Source organism: Grammomys surdaster, unplaced genomic scaffold (genome assembly GCF_004785775.1).
Source record: "Grammomys surdaster isolate TR1022 unplaced genomic scaffold, NIH_TR_1.0 125756, whole genome shotgun sequence".
Taxonomy (NCBI): domain Eukaryota; kingdom Metazoa; phylum Chordata; class Mammalia; order Rodentia; family Muridae; genus Grammomys; species Grammomys surdaster.
In genome coordinates, this window is record NW_021620588.1 from 1,721,846 (window position 1) to 1,738,559 (window position 16,714).

Genomic DNA, 16,714 nt, shown 5'->3' on the forward strand with positions numbered 1-16,714 from the left:
CCTTCCTTCCTTCCTTCCTTCCTTCCTTCCTTCCTTCCTTCCTTCCTCCCTCCCTCCCTCCCTCCCTTCCTTCCTTCCTTCCTTCCTTCCTTCCTTCCATCCATCTTTCCTTATTTGGGAACCAGCCTCTAGCTCCTTGTGGGTTCGTTTTCCTCTGTGTGAGTTTCTCCTTTGAATTTTGCCTCCTCTTGACCTCACCCCCTTCCTGATACCACAGTACCACTCCCTTCTCAGTATTTTCAATAAGGCCCCCAGGGTAGCATCTAATCGGGCTGGCTTAGATCATTAGCCACCATCATTTTGACCAGATTGAAATGATGTTTATCAATTGGCCTAGCCTGGGTCTCATGACCACTGCCAGGACTAGAGGTCATGTCAGCTTCCCATGAACTCCATGAACTGAAAATAATGGAGGGGAATTTGGGGGGTTTCCTCAAAATAAAACCTGGAAGCTGTTCCTGGAGGAGGACTAGATGATCCCAGGCAGAGAAAAACAACAGATGTCCACTGAGGGGACAGCAGGGTGAGGAGGGGGAGGATCAGGCAATGGCTCTGATGAGCAGTCACCTGATACTTTTTAATGCATCAGCTATTCCTCAGCACTGTTCAGCTCCTGCTTCTCCTGGGCTAACATTTCTTTACCTAGAACAGCCCATGCACACCCTCAGGCACCATTCTCACAGATAACAGCAACTCTTTCTTCAAGGCTTAGTTTAACTCCCACTTCCCAGGAAGCTTTCCTATAGTGCCCATACCCCCCACACATACAGTTCTTACTATACCCTGTGATAGAAACCAATATTATCGTTCATATCCCCACCACAGTGTACATTCTATTAGATTTTATATGTCTTATAATCTGTAGTATTTCCTGGTATAGCCTAATATAGTAGTAGGTACATAAGAAGTATTTAATGATTGAGGGCATCAGATCAAAGGCAGAGGAATTAACTGTATCTTCCCCATTTCCCTTCTTCTTCTTCTTCTTCTTCTTCTTCTTCTTCTTCTTCTTCTTCTTCTTCTTCTTCTTCTTCTTCTTCCCCTTCTTCTTCTTCTTCTTCTTCTTCTTCTTCTTCTTCTTCTTCTTCTTCTTCTTCTTCTTCTTCTTCTTCTCCCTCTTCCTCCTCCTCCTCCTCCTCCTCCTCTTTCTCCTCCTCCTTCCCCTTCTCTCTCTTCCTTTTCCTTTCCACCTTCCACCCATGCATCTCTCCACTCATCTTTCCACCTACCATCCATCCAACCATATTCATCTAATTCATCCATCTACATATTCCTGCATGCGTACAGGATGTCTGTCTGTATTCTAGCAAAGAGAAAGAGGCAAGGTCCTACCTCAGGAGTTTGCATTCCAGTAGGGAGAAGACAGTCTATAGATACAAAAATGAGCAAATGAAAATAGAGCTCAAGTTCTAGAGAGATCATAAGTCACTTCACTGGGTGATCAAATAAATTATAGGAGTTCCCTTCTTTCTTGGATGTCTTATTAAAGGTTTGGCCCAGGAGTTCATGGACACTCAAATGCTGCAGGCAGAGGTTTCTGTGCCTGGACATGGCCCTTCTTGAATATCAAAGTATACCTAGACTGTATCTTTGAGAAGCTGTTTCCCAGAAACTAATCCTCTTGATGCCCTATAAATCATGTCTCCTTATGGATGCTGTTGACTTCCATGTTCTCTGTTATGTTTTGCATTTGAGTGAGGGTCTGAAGGATCTCCATCACTTCCCTCCCAAGATCTGGGCATTTGGAAAGTTGTGACAGGCACGTGAATACAGCAAAAGGCATCAGAATTACCAGAAAAGGCCAGGCCTTAAGGGTCAAAAGACCCAGACTCTGGTTTCAGTTTTTTGAGTGAGGGATTAATAAGACATCAAGATTCCTGGAGGAACTCCTGTCTCTTACATTTTGAGAACACATGCGTTTAAGGATAGCGTCCCAACTTATGCATCCTTTTGAGGTTGTTCCCTAGAACTCCATGCTGGGAATCAAGTGGGATGGAAGTTTCCGGACATGTGCCCCATGCTAGTGTATAGCTGCTGAAGGCCAGTCACTACACACCTCCTGTTTATAAAGTACCTATATCTCCCCCTGTCTGAGCATCATTAGGAGAATATGAAGACAAACGTACTCTCCATGGGCACTGAGGATGTAGAAGGATGGTTGGGACTCCAAGTTCTTTTGAAGTCCTGTGGGCTTTAGGATCCTGTCATCCCTTTGCATGGTAGAGAAGCATAGTAAAAGAGACCTATAATGACCTGTGCTCATTAGACACCAACAGTGGGGTCAGCCGTCTTGGCTTTGAGCCTTGACTTCAGTGGTGCTAGCATTTTGACCTCAAGGAAGAAGTGTTTTTAGGTCCTCACCTATAAATCAGAGATCACAGTTTTCTTTCTCAAATTTTTTGTGAGAAATACTGTGGTGCATGCAGGAGCTTAGATCAAGGTTCATCATGTAGGAGGGGCTAAATAAGCCATAGGTGACGTTGTTTGAATTGATGTCATTCTGCTTCCAAGAGCGTGCTAAGGATAGTTTGAAATGCTCCTTCAGTGGATGCAGATAATAGAAAGATGTTTGTAAACTTTGAAGTACCAGGTAAGCTTGAATACAACTCCACTTGTCCTGAATTGAAATATCAAGACTCTTGTAGGCTATTGAACTAAATTCTTACCCTGCTGAAGTCTGTGTTTCAGGTCCAGTTGGCTCTGGGCATCTGTGAGTTCTGCATCTGTGGAAATATTCAGAAAGAAAAGCCTACACTGAGCATGAACAGACTGTCTTTCTATAATTATTCTCAGTAACTGTAGTATCTACTTATATAACATTTGCATTCCATTAAATATTATAAGTGACCTAGAGACAACTTAAAGCCTACAGAAGGACATACTTAGGCCTTGCGCAGTTATGGCACTGTTTATATAAGAGATTTGAACATTTGCAGATTTTGGCATCCATGAGGCAGACTGAGAACCAGCCCTTCATGAATACCAAAGGATAACTATAATTAAATAAAGGCAAAAATCAAGGGTTCTGGCATAAATCAACTCATTTCAGTGAGGCCTCCAAATGCACTCTTTAGTGGCAGCTGTCTGCCATGTCACCCTACGCAATTGAGTTCCCTGCTATCTCTGGGACCAGCAATCAATGGGATCACAGATACTTGAGCCTCAAGGCTCTATTTTTCATGCATGGGAATTTCATAACAGCCTAGAAAGGATCCTGGAAAGTTTGGCTTGTGGGGCATATTAGGAACATGGTGTGGCACAAAGGGGAGTGAGGTGAAAAAAAATGAGGTAATGGCAAGGGATGGGAGGAAGAAACTGAGGCAGAAGAAAACAGGAAGTGGAACACCCAGCTGGGATGCTGCCCTGGTGCAGTTAGACAGCTGCACAGGTGGATGATTGAGCAGACCTAGCATGGTGCTTCTCAACTTTCTCAATACCGTGACCCTTTAGTATAGTTCCTCATGTTGTGGTGGCCACCAACCATCAAATTAGTTTCATTGCTGCTTCATAACTGTAATTTTTCTACTGTTATGAATTATGATGTAAATATCTGATGTGCAATATGTGGCCCCTGTGAAAAGATCACTCGTACCCAAAGGGTTTGCGACCCACGGATTAAGAACCCTTGATCTAGACACACATAGAAATGCTTTCCCCACCCCTGTGAACTACCCAGTGAGGATGACAGGTTGATGTTGAGATAAGCAGACCTGGAAAGCTGAAGTAGAAAAGTTGAACCCAGGAGGGGCATGTGTATCTAGATACAAGCAGCAATAGCAACATGACAGCCATGCCACAGAGCTGAGTGTCTCTGGGCAGAGAGGGATTAGGGATCATTGAAAGGGAAAACCGCAGTAGGTACTGTCAACTCCTGACCATCATCAGCTCTTCCTACGAACCACAGCCTAAAGACCCTGGGAACAACAGGACCTCTTTGCTCACCTAGAAGGCTGCACTCACTCCTTCTGGCCACTAGATGTCAAACACATACCACTGACAATATTTTCTGGGCTGTGGGGTTTGCAAAGAGTGGATTGGAATTGGCATACTGGAGTGGATGAGACCAGTGAGAAGTGGGTTCTTGAAGCTCTAGGGGAAGCTGCAAGTGTGTCTCGTGGGTTGGGCAGCAGAGAAGAGTCTCCGCTGAGATCTGAGAGGAAGTGCTGGCTATGTGTTTCATTCATAGGACACTTTGCAAGCTTGGAAAGGTTTCAGGATGACACTTCAGGCTCAGAATTCCCCCTGTTATAACCATATCCTGTTTTGTTATAGGAGCTGAGTAGCCGAGTGCAATTTGCTTTGTTGGAATTCTTTGTATAGCTAAGGTTGAATGTATTCCAGGGACCACAGAGTATCTATTAGGTTATGTAACAGGGCCGTGTGCAAAACCCATTTTAAGGGCTTTTCCATTGACTTAGGGGTGGAGATAAGGAAGGAGAATACAGGGATCAGATCTGGCAGGACTAGAGAGGATGGCCAACTAGAGGGCATGGTTTGCCATATCACGTGTAGGTTGTTGTGGTTTTTCTTAATTTTCCGTGTATTAGCTCAGGTTTGACACTCAGTAGGGCCTCAGTGATGTGATGGTGATAACGAAGATGAGGGTGATGATGATGTCACTCACAATAAAGCTGGTACACCTGAGTAGCATCTTTATTTCCAGCCCTCAGGGAGTATGTGCAGAAGCAAAGAGCTTAAGGTGAATGTGTTATGGGAAAGGAAGAGTTCTGCGGCCCTTGGGATGGGGCCAGGAACCACAGAATGTACCACGCTGAGCCATAACAGGCTATTGGTTTCTTGTACGCATGTGTCCTCAGGTCATGAAAACCTACCACATGTACCATGCAGAGAGCATCAGTGCAGAAAGCAAGCTGAAGGAGGCCGAGAAGCAGGAAGAGAAACAGTTTAACAAGTCAGGAGACCTGAGCATGAACCTGCTCCGGCACGAGGACAGACCCCAGCGCCGAAGCTCTGTGAAGAAGATTGAGAAGATGAAGGAAAAGGTGAGTGAGGGAAATGGGGCACGGCATGGAGAGGAAAGCCATGCACTCAGACACTTCCCCTTCGCATGAAGGATGAAGGGGCCTGTCCTGGTTCCGTTTGTGTGGCTGGGATAAAATATCCTGACAAAAAGCAACTTAATGGAGAAAGAGTTACTTTAGTTCACACTTACCAGTCTATGACAGCAGGGACATCCAGGTAGCAGCCCCTGAAAACAGTTACTCATATCACATCCACAATCAAGGGCAGGGAGGACAGAACACATGTGCTCACTCGATTGCTTGCTTATGCTAAGCTAGCTTTATTCACTTAACAAAGTCCAGGACCCAGCCAATGAGGTGGTGTGATCACCACATTCAGGGTGGTCTTTCCCTCTCTTGTCACTCAAGACAGTCTCCTCTAGACATGTCCAGAGTCCAACCCAATGTAGATAGTTCCTCATTGACACTCTCTTCCTAAGCAATTCTAGGTTGTCAAGTTAATATTTAAAGCTGCCACGGGTCTGTTGTGAAATTGCTGTGGCGGTGTCAAAGACTATAGCTTCAGAATCACTGTGTATGAGTGTTACAAGGCTTTTTTTTTTTTTTGTAGGTATAGAGGAGAGAGCTCAAAATTTGGAGCCTGGGGTTTATTTGTTTGTTTACTTGCATATGTTGTATGCAACTATGTGCACATTTGTATGCAGATGTGGTCCTCACCTTTGTGTGGCTATGTAGACGCTAGGGGGTGACATCAAATATCTTCCTCTATTGCTCTCTGCCTTACTGTTTGAGATAGTGTCTGTCTCTGAACCTGTAGTTTGCTGGCTAGACTGGCTGGCACTCAAGCCCCTAGGAGCCTCCTGCCTCTGCCTTTCCCCCAGCTCTGGTATTACAGACCTATTTTCAGTTTTCACATGGGTGCTGGGGATCCAAACAGGTCTTTATGCATACACAGCAACCACTTCACCCACCAAGCCCTCTCCCCAGCCTCTGAGCTGGCGTTTTAAACACCGCTCCCTGAGTTCCCATTGTTAAATCTGATGAATAAGTCTCGTTGCTCGTGTTGGCTCTGATAAATTGATAAGCTCTGTTGAGGATTCTGAAGCTCTATCGAGGCTTAGCTGAAAAGGTGCTGAGATCAGTTAATGATGTCTGCTATGGCCAGGGAGTTTTGAAGGGCAGGACCCATGTGTGACTTCTAACTCTCCTTTCTTCTTCAAAGGCTATGATGTTCTTGCTGAATTCTCTATATCCATCTATTCCCCACCACCAGGAAACATTTGCAGAGTTCCATCTGCCAGCCACTGTGTCTGATGTTTATCTGCTCTCCTATGGGCCTAATTCTATGATTATAGGATCCTTTAGAAATTACAGACTGGATGGGAACAAAACCCCAACAGAACCTGGGTAACCAGGGAAGCATATAAAAGTGTGTGTGTGTGTGTGTGTGTCCTGGTATAATTTTGAAAGTGAGGAAAACCCAAAATCCAGACAAAGACTTAATACCAAAATGGGCAAGGAATTTAAATAGATATTTCTATTTTTATTATTTTATGTCTATGGGTGTTTTGTCAACATGCATATAAACACTCCACTTGTATACCTGGTGCCCTCAGAGACTAGAAGAGGGTTAATATCCTCTGGAATTGGAGTTACAGGCAGTTGTGAACCACCATGTGGATGCTGGGTATCAAACCTAGGTTCTCTAGAAGAACTGCCACTGCTTTTAACTTCTGAGCCATTCCTGTAGCCTCTTAATATTGACAGTTCGTAGGAACCTGCCTAAGTGGTCTGTAAATGCAGAGCAATCTGCTCAGCATCATTAAGGGTGAAGGAAATGTGAACAAAAACTACAGCTTCATAGTACTTCACAGTCACCAGAAGGATCAAGATAAAAAAAAAAAAAAAAAAGCTGGCAGGAGAAAGCATGGATACAGATGTGGAAATCAGGAAATCTTGCACCACTGTCAGGGGCAGGCTGTGTATATCAGTGGTTCTGACACTGTGGAAAGCCATCCGGCTGCTCTTCAGATATTAGATATACATGGACCAGGCTACCATATAACTCAGTAGTACCTCTTCTGGGTGTCTGTCCCAGAGGCATGAAAACATATTTGTATAAAAATTTGTATGTGAATGTTCACAGTAGCGTTGTTCATCGTAACCAAAAGATGAAAACAACTTGACTGTAACTCAGCCATGAGAAGGAATGAAGTCCTGATACAAGCCACAATATGGATGGTTACCAAAGACACTATGCTAAATGAAAGAAGCCAGGTACAAGAGGCCACACACTCTACAAAATAACTTACGTAAAATGTCTGGAATAGACACACCAATGGACACCGGAAGTAGATTGTTGGTATTCTGAGGAATTGCAGGAGGACAAGTGAGTGGCTGCTCATTGGTGCAAGGTCTCTCTCCAGAGGAAGTGCCTGGGTGGAAAGATACTGGCTGGGATTCTAGAGGCTCATTCCTGGTGTAGTCATATGCTAATTAGCAACTTGGCTCCTGGACAAGCCACTTTTCTTCTTGAGCTCTCATTTCCTCCTCTATAAATAGATGAGTTCGGCTAAGATGCCATGACTGTCCTCTTCAATTCTAAAATGAACTCAGTCCAGGAAAATGGTCTCAAGGTCACAGTAAGTCCCTAGATAGGGTCAAGAGTATCCAGACTCTAACTGGATGGGTGTCTAGCTGTTACAGGATGTGAGTTCCAGGAGACATGTTGGATGGTCCCTGAGTAAGAGGATCTAGGAACAAGTCAAGGGAGATGCCTGAGGAGAATTTCAAGGTTGGCAGAGGGACTGGTATACTCCAAAGCTAGATCTCACAGGAAATGAGTAATGGAGAAGAGCAGCTAGCTGAGGGAACAAAGTATGTTTTCCTTAAAGAGACCCAGCACCAAGACACCTCAGTCTGGAAGGGGCAGTTATCTATTGTGCCTTCTCACTCCTGCCTTCTGGGCTGGCTCAGAATAAAAGGTTCTGTGTCCTCTTCCCTGTTCGTGCTTTCATTCAGACCCAGCTCTCTCCTTCTTTTCTGCTTCTTCTCCTCCTCCCCCTTCCCCCTCTTCTTAAAAATGATCCAGGACTTGCTTAGTCAGTCTGGTTTGTGTGCCTCAGATCCACAACCAACAAGTGAGTCAGGTCATGGCACCGACTTCATGGAATTCGCTTTCTTGTGTGGGTACTAACCATCAACAAATAAACAAAGAGCGTCTAACAGCATAGAGGAGGGGAGAGGAGTAGATATGGGAGGGATATATAGCAGACAGGACCATCATCAGGGGCTTATGTGGCTATTGGCTAGGGTAAGGTCCTGAGTGACATCAAGGAACAGACTGCTTAGAGGCTCAGGTGTGTGACTCCAAAGAGTCTGAAGGACTCAGGGCAGAGATGAACTTGATCTCTTGAGGATGGTCAAAAGAGGTTGGATGAGAGAAGGCGGATACACAGAGAAGGGGCTGGAATGGTGACCTGGAGTGTTGGCCAGAAGCCAAATATTGAAGACCTCTGGGCCATTGAAAGCATTGGAAGCCCATGGAGGGTATTGAGAGTGGGGTGTCTTATCTACTCCCCACTGGTAGAGACCACCTGGAGGGCTGCTGAATGAAAGATGATGATGTGTATTGCCGAGTTCAGGGTCCATCAGCACTCCCTTGGTACAGAAGCATCCCATAACTGGGAGGTGGGACTCATTGTCAGATGGTTCACATGAAGTCACAGATCATCCCCCTGGTTGGCTAGGCTCTGATGTCTATGTCTTCTCCCTACAGAGGCAGGCCAAGTACTCTGAGAACAAGCTCAAGTGCACAAAGGCCCGAAATGATTACCTGCTGAATCTGGCAGCCACCAACGCAGCTATCAGCAAATACTACATCCACGATGTCTCTGATCTCATCGATGTGAGTAACCTGGGTAGCTTGGGGCTGGGTGAGGACTACATGCAGGCTGTGACATCTCATCAGCTAGAGCAAGTCTGGGACAGGTGGGAACCTATCTAGGCTGGTGCGTCTCATAAGCTGGGAGAGATGGGACTGGCCATAGTCCTTAACCGACATGTGGACTGGCCCAGCTTTTGTAACCGTACTAGAGGATAAGGGCCGGAAGTGTTTGGGGCTGGGATATGAGCTAATTCATGGTCACACTTTGTGTGGATAGAAGCGAACTCTAGGGGACTCCCCATAGCTTGATTAGTTAGATACACAGTACCAACCTCCAAAGTCTTCCCTTCTGCACCAGGCTTTCTGCTAGGTGTGAGGGCACAGGGCAGAAGTGTATACAGTTTACACCATTAGAGGCTGCTGGTATGGAAGAGGAGGAGATCATTCATCCTGAACCCTTTTTGGGTCCAGCCACCATGGAGAAGCCATTGGGAAGTTCTCCTTAGAGGAGTGAGTTTGATCACTGAAGAGTAGAACACTGACTGTGGTTAGCAAGCTATGCAGGGCTCCCTGGAGAGCACCAGGCTTAAAGAAGGATATTGTAACTGGCAGTGATGGAAGACAGTGTCTTAGAGACAGGACTGTTTCTCTGTCTTCCCTTCCATGATAAATGGGGGGAATCCATTCCTGTAGGTACGCAGTAGAGCTTTGGTAGTGGTTGCTGGATTCTTTTCCTCTAACCCTGTGTATCCTATTCTGGAAGCCAGGGCATGGAGTTTGGGGGGAGCAGTCTGCTCAGCCTTCCAATGGCCTAAAGCCAGGCCCCTCGTCTTTGCTCTCAACTTTCAGCATTTAGTCTTTATGCCCTTTTACTAGCCATATGTTTATTGAGCACCTACTATGGACTCGGACTTAAAGCTCAGCAGTGGGCAAGAGCCAGCAAGCCCCATGAAGCACACCTGCCTAAAGCATGTTAATAGACAACTCCAGTGCCAAGGGGCAAGGGTCACAGTGAGGGAAGTAGGGAGCATGTGGATGTCTGACCAAAACTCAGTGTGGAGAATATCAAGGAAAAGTTCCAGAAGGAAATTGGCTATAAGTTAAAGGGCAAACAGAGAACATTCCAGGCAGAGAGCCTGCATGGAGAAAGCTTGGAGGTAAGACTGTGTTGAGAGCCTGGGAGCTGAAGGATACTCTGTTGGCACCCACATTTCAGCTCTGAGCTCCCTCTGGGTGATTTGATATGGCTTGTTCAGGACTCCAAAGTGCTCTGCTAGAATAGAAAGTGACCTCAAGTCCCCACCCCAACTCTCACCTGTACCCTTCTGTCCTCGCCTATCCCCAAAGTGCTGTGATTTGGGCTTTCACGCCAGCCTGGCCCGCACCTTTCGGACCTACCTCTCAGCAGAATATAACCTGGAGACCTCTCGCCATGAGGGCCTGGACGTCATAGAGAATGCAGTGGACAACCTGGACTCCCGGAGTGACAAGCACACAGTCATGGATATGTGCAGCCAGGTCTTCTGCCCTCCACTCAAGTTTGAGTTCCAGCCCCACATGGGGGATGAGGTAGGCTTCCTGCCAGAATCCTGCTTGGGGCTGGCTGAAGGAGTCCAGTTTCCATTATCATATGAAAGTTAGCTAAACCTGAATAAGCAGTGGTTCTCAACCTGTGGGTCATGACCCCTTTGGGGCTCACCAACTCTCTCACAAAGGGTCACCCAAGACTATCTTACATATTCAATATTTGTATTACGATTCCTAACAGTAGCAAAATTAGTTATGAAGTAGCAATAAAAATGATTTTATGGTTGGGGTCACCATAACATGAGGAACTGTGTTAAAGTTGAAGCATCAGTTGAGAACCACTGGGCTAGCGGCTTCTTCAGCTCACAGACAGGAAAGCCAGGAGGTCTAAAAGCATGGTGCTGGCATCTGCTTGTCATCTTGTGAAGGTTGTCCTGCTGTAAAATGACATGGCTACCATAATGCAAGGCAGAACAAGCATGTAGCTCAGATCTGTCTTTCTTCTGCGTCTGTTAAAACCACTAATGCTGTTATAGCAGCCTTAGCCTCAGCACCTCATTGAAACCTAGTCACTTCCTGGCAGCCCCACTTCCGAATACCGTTTTCACATGACTTTGAGAATGAGTTTCCCATGCCTCAAATTTGGGAGAAGGGCATGTTAACAACATAGCTACAACTTCTGTTCTCTCCCATACTCCTAGTGCATTGTGGGAGGAGAAAAAAGCCCAAGCACACACGCCATTTATTTACCACAGTGGCCTAGGATCAGCTCTTAATTCATGAGCTTCTTCAGATGATTTCCTTGTTCGCTAAGGTCCTCTATCTACAGAATTGTAGACCTTGACTTTCCTGTCTCCCTCCTAGGTGTGTTTAGGAGACTTCAAGGATGCTCCAGTCTTCCTAGAAATAGTCTCCTATCTCCTTGGACCTTAGATGTCCTCATCTGATGCCCCTTCCAATACTGTGAGCCTCTGACACACCAGACAATTGACTCTCCTTCCATGCTTGTGCTTCCCAGACCCTTACTGAGGTCTGGAGAGGAAAATAAACAAACTCACAGGTAGTAACAGCTTTGGAAGGGAAGACCCTGAAAGAATAGCACAGCCGATCTGGGTATCTGTGGGTGACTGCTTCCAGGGCACTGGTGATGTCTGGATTCAAGGTTACTGAAGCACCTTATATAATAACACCGTACAGAGAACCTGTGCACATCCTCCTGCACACTTGAAGTCACCTCTGCATTACTTAGCATACCTGACACTGTGCAAATGCTGTGCACGCTTCTTGTGCTGTATTGTTTAGGGGGCGACAAGAAGAAAATACCTGCCTAGGTTCAGTCCAGAGATGTTTTTCCCTCTCCTATATATACACTTTCTCTCCTTGGTTGGCTGAGTTTGTGGACATGAGATTTGTGGACATTAGCAGACCAACAGTGTGATTGTCACAGTTGTCTCTGGTGCATTTTTAGGTATTCACGTAGTGACAGGAGCACTTGTCAGCTGCTTCTGGTTCATTGTGCTTGCCACACTCTGTTCAAGCAGTTACTTTCATTCCACAACTCTCTGCCTTGCAATTCATTAGTTTGGCTTGCTAAGATTATAGTAAAGGTCTTTTTAAGCCCATAGTTACTGTGCGAATGTAACGATTGTGACTGGAAATCCGAGCTGGCAACAGCAGGAGGGTAGAAGCTAGCGTAAGAGGACCCTGGTTCCTATCTGGTACTGCCTTTGCTACACCCAACATGGGTGACCCAGGACAGGTCACTTGGCCTTGCTGGACCTGTGGCCTGGGCTCTGGATGAAATGTTAATGATAGCCTGCACTGTGGCTCCAGGCATCTGCAATGACAGGTTTTCTTTCTGCAGGTCTGCCAGGTCAGTGCACAGCAGCCTGTCCAGACAGAGCTGCTGATGCGGTACCACCAGCTGCAGTCCAGGCTGGCCACTCTCAAGATTGAGAATGAGGAGGTGAGTGAACTGCCACCCCGGGTCTAGTGCCTTGGGGCTTGTGCAGGGAGTCTCGTGCCCTGGACTATATAGGAAATGACAGCTTATTGGTGGGAGACTATACAAGCACACAGCCCACCTGCACTAAGAATGTTTAGTGGCCTAAATGATGCTTACGAGACCTCAGGTGGAAGGGAAACAAGAGGAAGCAGACTCTATGTTTAGAATAATTGCAGATTTGCAGGCTTAGAATGTTTGGGGAAAAAATGTTTCATCTCATCTCAGCTGTAGAATGATTGGTGGTTACTACTGACTTCGTGATTTTCCGCCTCATTCTCTGCAGTACGTTTCTGTGGTCACCATCAGGAGTCAGAGTTAATATTGAAAATTACACGATGAAAGATAGTCCAGACCACCCTAAATGTAGTGTGGATTTTCAAATCCCAGGGAACAGGTCAGCCTCACTAGCCCAGTGTTCCTCCCATATTGCTTGGTGGTACGGCATCACGCTGCTCGGGGCCCTTTTTGACATCGACTAAAGAAGCCAGGTGGGCAGTGTCGGAGGAAAGATGTCAGCCAACCCTGAGACCCTGGAGAAAGGACCCCAGGACATGTGCAGGGCCCTTCAATGTGGTGTGACAAACTTATCCCTGAGAAGTACAGTCATAGTGGAAGGTGAGAAGGTATAGCCACGGTCCTCAAATGTCGTGAAGGCTAGCCTGGAGAATAGGGACAGTTGTGCTTGGAATCTCAACAAAGGGTAGAGGTAGGACAGATGAATGACACACATCAAAGCAGGCCCAGGGAAGGTCACAAGAAGACAAACTGACTTGTTTTTCAAACCTGGCAAGAGAGATACAGAAACAGACAGAATGCTTTCTTTCTTTCTGATAATCTTCTGTCTTTCCCCCAAAGGATTGTTAATGGCTTATATGTATAATGTCATTAATGAAATTTAAGTGGAAATCAGGGCAATAGGGAGGAGACTGAGGCACACGGCCCTCTTTGTCAGCTGCGGATGGGCTTGGATATGTTTATCCTTGAATCAGCTTTTCATCAGTTTGTGTTGGAAAAAATAATTGATTTTGATTTATTCACTCATGTATTCATTCAACAAGTATTTATTTATGTAATATTTATTCACATAATACATGCTAGACATTATTATAGATAGAGAATAAATCAAATGAACAGTTTTTCCTCTTTTTGATGAGAAAACTAATTATAATAGGAAGACCAGTGAGTGACTGGATATGGAGAAGCAGAGGACTGTGAGTGGTGTGCTATGTGAAGACACTAGGAGCCTGACACCGTTAGGAGGTGACATTTCAACTGAGGAACAATAAGAGAGACTTTGAGTGTCAATGGTCTTATAATAATAGAGTCAGATTTTTTGGCAGTGACCCCTTTCGGACTGACATACCTCTGGGATATGGAGTCTGCCACTGAGACCCTATTCATCCCAGGGCTTCTGTGAGACTGAGGTCCTCAATCCCTGCTTCTGTCATCTCTGTGGTGTGTGGTTCCACTGTACCTCAGAATGGAAGCTAGTGTCCCAACTAAATCCTGTGGCAGTGAACTAACTTCCCCAAGTCCTGTCTCCCAGCAGATCACACCCACTATCAGATGACCCATTCCTCCATAAATTAGAGAAAACATGAGAGAATTTCTGTTGATTTCCATGTTCAGTAGACATTGCATGACAGCCCTCTAGCCCCCAGGAGGAGCCTTGTTTAGGTTCCTCTGACCAGACCAGAGAAAGAAACCTAAAAACTTGACTCCATTATCCTCATGATGTCCCCAAGGTCTCTCAGACAGAAGCAATCCATTAAATGACCTTAGATTGGGCAATCTGGCTTCTTTGCCTGCCAGTTATTGGTCTTAGACCAATGACCAATTCATATCACTGTTTATGTCAGTATAAGAAGAATAGCCATCTTGTCCTGTGTATCTTCTAGAAACATTAAGTAAAAGACCAAAGTGACTCTCAGGAAAAGGAGTTAGTGGTGTCAGAGGCATGAGGAAATAAAGGGTGTTTGTGGATATGCTGTTTTTCCCTAGGTTAGGAAAACCCTGGATGCCACCATGCAGACCTTACAGGACATGCTGACTGTGGAGGACTTCGATGTCTCTGACGCCTTCCAGCACAGCCGATCTACTGAGTCCATAAAGTCAGCCGCTTCTGAGACCTACATGAGCAAAATCAACATTGCCAAAAGGAGAGCCAACCAGCAGGAAACAGAAATGTTTTATTTTACAGTAAGTAGCATCAAGGACCCCCTGCCTGTGGCTTTAGAAGAAGTCTGAATGAGAGAGAGCCAGCAAAAAAAAATAAGACATAAATCTCCCAACGTGCTTTTCAACATTAGGTTGCCTAGCTTGGTTTTCTGAAGTGTAGAGTGACTCTCCAGTGGGTGGTATTGGCACTGATCCTGACTGATGGTCACTGATGCTTTCAGAAGGAGCCAAAGAGAGAGTTTCAGTCATCTGGGTTAGATCAGTGGTTCTCAACCTTCCTAATGCTGCAAGCCTTTAATACCTCATGTTGTGGTGACCCCCAACCACAAACTTATTTCATTGCTACTTTATAACTGTAATTTTGCTAATTATAAATCATAATATAATATAAATAACTGATATACGGGATATCTGCCATGTGAACCCCAAAGGGGTTAAGACCCACAGGTCTTGAGAACAGGTTGAGAACCTCTGGGTTAGAGGAACCTGGTGAAAGAGGCAGGTAACCACCTGGAGTTCTGTGCATGCATTATCGTCTTAAATTGGTGACTAGATGTTGAAAACTAGGACCTCAGAATTGCAGGCAAATTATTCAGGAGTTGCTAGCCTCTCCTATAAAATCCAAGGTTCCAGACCTTCAATTTAACCAGAAGACAGGAGGAGGAGGGAAGAAAACAGAGGCTTTAGTTCAAGGTATGCTTATTGAACGTGTAGGCTGGGGCTGTAAGGGACTTACTTTCCATCTGGTACACATCCACACAAAGCTCATGGGGACTCTGCTCAAATGCCCAGGGTGACAAGCTTCCTTTCACCCAGACAGCCCTTCTGCTTGAGTGTGGCTGGCACAGGATATGGAGCTTTTCTCTGTTATCTTCAGGAAATCTACCACCCCAGGATTCCTGCCCATTGGTCTGCATGCTGTTTTCTTTGGTGACCAGAGTGAAGCTGATGCAATCTGACAGTCTTTCCCTGGCTGCAGAAAGCTGGGATTTCCCTTCTCCAGGTTGAAGACCCTGAATTTTCTGGCTCCATCTTGCACCTTCGGTTCTGAGTAGCCTCAGCACCCTAGTAGCTCCTGAATACATTCTCTAAATAGCTAAAGTAAAAGTCACCAAGTGCTGCCACACTCTGTGCTTGTTTTGGGTTTGTTTTTAGCTCAGATGGTATCAGCTGAATCTCCCCACCATATGCAGCCAGACCTACCCTTTAAGGGAGCCAGATCTTCCTCTTCTTAAAGGTCTTGTAGGTAATGATTTAGTTGGTCTTCCCTGAGCTATCTTCTTGATAGATTCATGTCACAGGTCCCATCCTAATCCAACTGTTCAACCCCTATGTTCTTTTCAGATCTTGTATGATGTGCAGATTCAGGAAGCATGGTCTTCAATATCTTAAAGATTGCTAAAAAGAAAATGTAATGACTATGCCAGGCGATCACCAGGCTGAAACTCAAGTCACTTGAGACATATAGCTAGGCTGACATTGACTGAATGATCCTCATAGAATCTGTCACAAATTAGCCCAGTTCCAGTATCCAACTCTATACTGTGATTAGCCTTAATCAAGATCCTGCTGCAATCCCATAGCTGGCACACACCGCATTTCTTCCATCTGTAGTCTTTGAGCTTGTCAAGAAAAAAAGCAAAGCTGGTCTTCACGACTCCTGGCAACTACCACTTCTATTAGTGGCCTAAGAGGGAGCAGGAAGAAAGTCACTTCGGCAGTAGAATAAAATCTAGGTAGCAGCAGCAGAAGGGACCCAGCCTGCTTATATATAAAGGAATGTAGTGTCTTTGACAAAGGAAAAGTGTTACATTTTTTCTTTTTTGTGTATATATTTGTATGCTTATGCATATTGATATGTGTGCATACTGATATGTGTATGTGTATACATGTATGCACATGTATATGGAGGCTGGAAGACAACTCAGGCACCATCCACCTCTTATGTGTGCCCCTCACCTCTGGTTTTTATGAATTCTTAGACATGTGATAAAATCAGAAGTATTATTCTAAGCCTGCATGACCAACCTGTAAATCAGCTCTTACTGACTAAAGCAAAGGTGTGAATTACCCAAGGCCAGGGCACTTGCTTAAAATTCAAGCACTTTGTCTCCTATACTCCTCAGCAGGGCTCTG

General features: G+C 45.4%; 1 protein-coding gene across 1 annotated transcript in view; it reads left to right on the top strand.

Moving 5' to 3' along the window:
* The window catches only part of Srgap3 (SLIT-ROBO Rho GTPase activating protein 3), a 222,590-nt gene that overhangs the window by 155,366 nt on the left and 50,510 nt on the right, over positions 1–16,714 (top strand). Inside the window, exons 5-9 of the mRNA XM_028788654.1 lie at positions 4,818–5,003; positions 8,761–8,889; positions 10,216–10,437; positions 12,260–12,361; positions 14,402–14,599. Of these exons, the coding sequence (XP_028644487.1) occupies positions 4,818–5,003; positions 8,761–8,889; positions 10,216–10,437; positions 12,260–12,361; positions 14,402–14,599 (837 nt within the window). The remainder of the gene's footprint in view (positions 1–4,817; positions 5,004–8,760; positions 8,890–10,215; positions 10,438–12,259; positions 12,362–14,401; positions 14,600–16,714) is intronic.